The sequence below is a fragment of the Zonotrichia albicollis genome, unplaced genomic scaffold, assembly GCF_047830755.1.
Source record: "Zonotrichia albicollis isolate bZonAlb1 unplaced genomic scaffold, bZonAlb1.hap1 Scaffold_257, whole genome shotgun sequence".
Taxonomy (NCBI): domain Eukaryota; kingdom Metazoa; phylum Chordata; class Aves; order Passeriformes; family Passerellidae; genus Zonotrichia; species Zonotrichia albicollis.
In genome coordinates, this window is record NW_027428429.1 from 4960536 (window position 1) to 4966797 (window position 6262).

At 56.8% G+C, this 6262-nt stretch overlaps 1 protein-coding gene across 1 annotated transcript; it reads right to left on the reverse strand.

The window, feature by feature from the left end:
• Positions 1–1484: 1484 nt before the first annotated feature.
• On the reverse strand, positions 1485–5834 carry LOC141727896 (uncharacterized). Its single transcript, XM_074534185.1, has 9 exons — positions 5737–5834; positions 5415–5498; positions 4784–4862; positions 4107–4157; positions 3020–3205; positions 2736–2891; positions 2475–2576; positions 2180–2252; positions 1485–2009 (listed from the first exon to the last, which is right to left on the reverse strand). The coding sequence occupies exons 1-9, from the start codon at positions 5832–5834 to the stop codon at positions 1870–1872; spliced, it is 969 nt and encodes a 322-aa protein (XP_074390286.1). The 3' UTR covers positions 1485–1869.
• Positions 5835–6262: the final 428 nt, after the last annotated feature.

Genomic DNA, 6262 nt, shown 5'->3' on the forward strand with positions numbered 1-6262 from the left:
TGAAACATCACCTGCTGATGGGGTGGCATTCTAAGTCTACTATTAGAGTATGCACATCAGCTGGAATTAATGTGTTAGATGGAAAAGTATACTGCAGAAGTGACTGTGCAAGTTGGGATTTTCAACCAAATTGTGAAATTGCTGCTCTCAACTTTTCTAAAATCTTCCAATCAAAAGGTTTTCAACCTCTATTTGCAGCATTAGTTACTACAGGAAAAGCTTCTACATCATTGGAGAGAAAAGTCCCTTCTACAATAGCTTCTGGAATAACTTTTTTCTACTTTTGTTTCTGAGCTGCTTCTATTTCAGGGTCACATTCCAACTCTAATTCCACATTCTTTACAGCGTGAGAGGAAGGATTTTGTTTAACTGGCTCGAACGCTGGCTCAGAGACAGAATGGAGGAGTTTTTGCAAGACAATGGCCGTATTCAGCCGATGCACAATCCAGCCTGCTTGTAATAATGGACAATGAACACCTTCACAAAGAATGAATCATGGACATGTTCAGAATTGGGGTCGGTATATCCTTGGAAAAGATACAAGAAGAAGAGTCATCAGGACTCAGCAAGTTTGTCAGCAATCTTGGCAAAATGAGACATGGGTGGGCCAGACAACCACAGCAAGATGCATAAAAAATTAGATGATCCAATCAGCATTCTAATTAAGATGTGTGAACACCTAGGATTAACCAATCATGTATTAGCTAGAGACACGTGGATAGCAGAGACTTATTTTAAACAGAGTCTTTTAAAGGATAATAAATTTGGCTTCACTAGATCATATTGGTTATGGTGTGATGTCCCAGAACCTCCGCGCCCTGCAGCCTAGTTCCCGCAGGAGGCTCTGGTGAGCCCCTTCCAGGATGCTCCGCTGTGCATGCAGCACTTCTCCTGCCCACCCAAAAAGCTCCTGGGACAGCAGGACACAAGCTGGCCGGCTCTGGGCTCAGCACACCCCAAACAGAAGGGCAGGAAGACGCAGCGGCTGTTTTGCAGCCCTGCCCAAGAGAGGTGGGAAGGGTCTCCTCCCTCTGGTCTCACTTGGTTGGGTTTCTGACTGGGCCTGAGGCAGGGGCTGCCATTGCTCACTGTGGGGAGACCAGAGTTGCCAGAACCACACCGAAGGTGCAGGCACTGCCTGACAGCGCTGCAGCCACTGGGACCGTCGCGCCTCCGAGTCTCAGCCACTCCCTGCTGCTGCTGCTGCTGCTGCTGCTGCTGCTTTTAGGCACACCCAGAGCTCACTGTTAGGCCACGACGGTCTCTGCTTCTGCCCTCTTCCTGTCCCTGTGTAGGGATGGAGCACTGCTGTGCTTTGAGGAAGCTCTCTGTGAAACCTTCCAGCATTGCAAGCTCCTTTGCCCTTGGTGGATACTTGCCATGGAATCCCGCACAGCTGGGTTCACAGCATACTCACGCTGGCTCTTGTAAAACCAAGGGTCCTTGTTCCCTTCAGCATGCTCAGCATGCCCTTTAATTCCACGGTGCTGTGCAGCTGGAGCAGCGGGACAGGCACCTTTGCAGCCTGACTGCCCTTGTTCCTCTCTGCCCGTGCCCAGAACACAGCAGGCAGGAGAAGGGCAGCAGGGCCCTGCATGTCCCCAGGCTCAGGATTTGCATCGCTCCAGCTCCACGGAGACACTGGTCAAGTGAAAAACCCAAACTGTTCATTAAGGGAAAGCGAAGGTAAGGGGTGAGCTGGGAGGCAGAAAAGGGGATGGGCAGGGCCTGAGGGCTGCAGGGAGGGGGCTGCCAACAGGGATAGAGATGGCAGGAGCTGCTGGAGCTTCACACAGGCTCAGCTCTGAGCAGCCAGAGCTGTGCCTGGAGCTGCAGCTGGTCCATCCTGTTCTGCAGGTGCTCCCATCTTCAATGGGCACTTGAAATCGCTGATGGATGCTGGTACATCTGATCCATCAGACAAAGTCCTGCAGATCTTCCTTCAAAGATCATCTGAAGCAGTTTGCTCAGGCACAATGGACTCTCATCTTCCTTCAGGGCTTGAAGAGCTGGAAGAGAGAGGAACAGAGCCAAGGTCAGAGGCCAGATTGAGGAAATCCAAGGAAAGCCTCCTGCCAGGGCCATCCCAGCCGGCTGCAGCGGCCCAGGCGTGGCTCCCGCTGTAGCCAGGGCAGCAGCTGGGCTGGGGGCAGGGAGGGGCGTGGGGCTGCTGGCTCACCCATGAACCTGAGGGCCGCCTCTCGCAGGGTCCTCGTTGGGCTCTCGGCCGCTTGGCTCTCGTCCTGCAGCAGCTGCGGGGAGCGCCAGCAGGGAATGCTTGGCACAGGCTCTGCCCCTCAGCCGGGCTCTCCCTGCCCCCAGCACAGGGCGAGCCGGCCCGCACGGCCCAGGGCAGGGAGCAGCAGGGTGGGCGCAGGCTGGCGGGCCCTGCTGCGGTGCTGGGCAGGGCCACAGCTGCCGGCCCCCCGCACCGAGCACCAGGGGCAGGGCTCGAGCTCCCGGGCTGTCCTTACCAGGCTCTCAGCAAACTTAATCCGCCGCGCCTTCGTCAGCAGCTCCTCAAGGTCCCTCCTCCTCAGGAAGCGTGCCGCACAAAGCAGGGCTTGTAAAGAGGCCTGGAGAGCGGCAGAGAGCTGCAGGTGGCACCAGAGCCCAGGGCACAGGACCTGTGTCGCTGTGCCACGGCCATAGGGAGGCTGGAGCCCGCCAGGTGCCAGGGCAGGAGGCGGCCATGCCCCCTGCCAGGGATGTGGCACCGTCACACAAAACCTCACCTTGGCCACGTACAGGTTCTCATCGTGCCAGCGCAAGAATAGAGGGAGCAGGCTCTGGTTCACGAATGTCGTGAGAAGCTCTTCCCCCTCTTCCACTACCAGCTCCATCACCTTGCAAAAGAGCTGAATGGAGAGCAGCTGTACGTGGCTGTTGTCCTGGAAGGAAAGGAAAAGACCTCAGCACCAACTACTCCAGGCCCATTGAGGCAAAGGCCCAGAACTGCACAGAGCACAAAGTTTCCATCTAGCATCCAGTGCCCTTGGCTGGGGGTACAGAGCCTTACGTTCTCTAAGTGTGGCAGGAGGGACTCAGCCAGCTTCAGGGCAGTGACGCTGGGTAGTTGTGGGATCTCAGCACAGCAGTCCTGATATGCAGAGACACCGAGACAGCCGTTGGGGGGCTCAGAGGTCCTGGAACATGGCCAGAAGTGTCTGGTGGTTGGACTTTGACCCAGCACAGGAAACATCACCTGTATTAGGATGGGAGAATCACAGGGGATAAGTGGTGAAGAGATTGATTAGTTATGGTGTGAAACACAGGGTTTAGAATTTTGGTAGAGGGGGGTGTTAGGGAGACAAGATGGAGGAATTGGGGCGTGTCCTGTCCTTCTTCTTCTTCTTGTCGTCCATCTTCTATGGTGGTGGTGGCACTTTGAGATTGGTTCTTACTAAAAGTGCACTTGTCAATAAGGGTGAAAGGTATTGGGGGGAAAAGGTAAATATCTTATACATAGTTTTGGGTATAAAGACTACTGACCGCCCCGAGGGCACGCAGTGTGCTCATGGCTGATGTGCTGTGCGGACCTCTGTCGGGCCGAGAAAAGATATTGTAGATAAAAAATTAATAAACACTGAAGACCAATAAAACCTGAAGACTCTTTTCGTCCTTTGGAGCGCGGGCTGCCCCCAAGGCTATCCCGAGCCTTTCTAGGCCATCAAAAAGAGCCAAGATCGGGACGGGTAGCAGGAAGTCTTTGTTCTGGAGCGTATGTGTGAGCACACAGAGGCTCATCCAGACCACCTCTGCATCTGGATCAGCCAGCTGCTCCACCAGGTGTGGATACAGGCAGCATATTCCTCCGGTCTGTGTGCAAGACCAGGCTGTGCTGTGAAGCCGTGAATGGCCGCAGCACCAACAGCTGCTTGGGGCACTGGGGCAGCTGAAGCAGGAGGCAGGAGAGTTGGGAGCAGCTGCCTCTGCTGCCAAAGGCCAGCCAAGCCCAGAGGTCTGCGTTGCCCAGCCCCACACTGCCAGCGTGGCCTCAGCCACTGCCCCCTTCTCACCAGCGAGGGCTCCTTGCTGAGCACCACAAGGCCTCTGAGCGCCAGGTGCAGCCTGTCCCTGCACTGGCTCAGCAGGTGCCTGGATACCACCAGCAGGGCACTGGGACCATGCTTGCTCAGGTCCAGACACTCCAGGACCTGAAAGGCACAGGGCAGTGATGGGGGAGCCGGCCGGCAGGAGCCCAGAGCCTCACAGGGCTGGGCCCAGTCAGCAGCAGTGGGTGCGGGCAGCCTCCCAGGCGGCTGCAGCTACGAGAGGCCTGAGAGCTGGGAGGCAGCTCAGCCAGGCAGCGCTGGCCATCAGGCTCACCTCCACAAAGAACGCCAGGGCAGGCAGATCCCAGCAGGGCTGCTTCCCGATGAGCAGGCTGAGCAGGTGTGAGGCCATATGAGGACACAAGGGGCTCAAGCCAAAATGCATCTCACTGGCAGGGGAAAAAGGCACCAAGGCCCTGAGCCGAGCAGGCAGACCTCTCCCAGGCGTGGTCTCACAGAGGTCTGATCTTTCCCCAGCACTCTGCAAGGGGACATGGGGCCCTTGGGAGGCAGCTGCTGCTGGGCATCCTCCTCTCCCAGCCTTTTCCAGTCTGCTCGGCCCTCCCTCGCTGACAAGGCCCTCTCGCTTACAGCCCCAGGGACTGTGTTGGGCACTCTGGGCAGGGGGCACAAATGCTGACAGTGGCGGCGGGGAGTAGGGGATCTCACCTGGCCAGCAGACCCGCTGCATAGTGCTGGGTGTCAGCACAGAGCAGCTTCTCCCAGACCCGCTTGTTCTCCAGAGCCACCAGCTTCTTGTCAAAGCCCAGGCGGGAGAGCAGAGCCTTCATGTTCTGCACTGCAAACCTGTGCACCGAGCAAAGGCCAGGTCACTCTGGGAGCGCAGGCCCTAGCCATGAGGGCGTGGGAAGGAAAGGGCGACTGGCACCTGTGGGGATGGCAGGGAAGGCCGTGTTCTTCCCGGCACGCTCTCCAGAATCTCCCAGTTTAAACATCCCCTGGCATCTGCTCTGTGGTGGTGAAAATTTGCAAGAGCAGAGCCACAAACAGTTGGGGAGAATGAAGCAGAATGGCACAGTGCCACTCATACATGGGGGCAATCCTCCACAGCACCAGAGTTGCCTGCAAGAGACAAAGCAGCCCGAGGCAGCGCTCAGTGCCAGGGTGTCAATGAGGCAGGGCCCGAGGAGAGATGCAGGGGGAGCATGCGGCCTGCTGTCCCTGAGCCTGCCCTTAGGCCAGCTTTGAGCCCAGGCAGGGTGCTGCAGGCTAGGGAGAGCAGGGAGAGCTGCTGGAGAGGCAACCAGGAGGGCGAGCAAAGATCAGCTCCAGAAACTCACAGCCAGGGCAAAGACAGCCTTGTCTCCGCAGGAGAAGCTGCTACAGGGCGGTTGCTACTCCATGGCAGAGAGCAGCGCTGGAAGCACCTCCTGGGCGGCCACTCCAGCCATGCCGATGGCTCTCCACATCAGCGTGGTGGCTCTGCGTGAGCAGAGCTGTGCGTCAGCACTGTGCCCTGTGTGGCTGCGTGGGGCTGGGTGACAGAGCCCTGGTGCCCTGAGGGGCTGGGAGAGAGCATGGCAGAGCCTCAGAAAACAGAGGGGCCCAAGGCTCCCGCAGCTCTCCACCTGTCTGGTAGAGCCCACTGGACAGGCTGTACAGGGTGAGGGGCCCTACGGGCTGGTGAGCACCGAGCTCTCGAGGCACTTGTGGTCTGTACCTGTCACACGTTGGGGCACCGCATAGGAGGCTCATCACCACTTGAAATGGGTGTTCCTCCGTCAGGCTCAGAATCTCCATTTGCAGCCTGGCATCCATGGTGACACAGGACACCAGTCTCCAGAGAATATCCCTGACCATGACACGGTGTGGGGAAGACTTGGAGTGCTGTCCAAGGGAGCAACTTTCCCAGCTTCCCCCAAGAAGTGCTTGCCTTCCCACCCCACTGTAATGGCCTCAAAGGCTGAGGGGGTTCAGCGGATGTAGCTTGAGGAGCCACATGATCCTGGGAAGCCTTAAGCCCTGGCCCCAGGTTGCTTAGCTGTGGAGAGCTTTGTTCAGACATGGCTTATAGAAAAAGGCCATGATCACATACAGCTGATTAAAAAGTAAAAGGCAGCTGTAAGAAGCAAGTTCTCAGGCTTTTCCTTAAAAACAATAAATACCTTGTCCTTGGCTAAGTTATGAGGAAAACATGGTGGAAAACATGGAGTTGTTGAAGGGTACTCAATAATAAGTCAACAGCA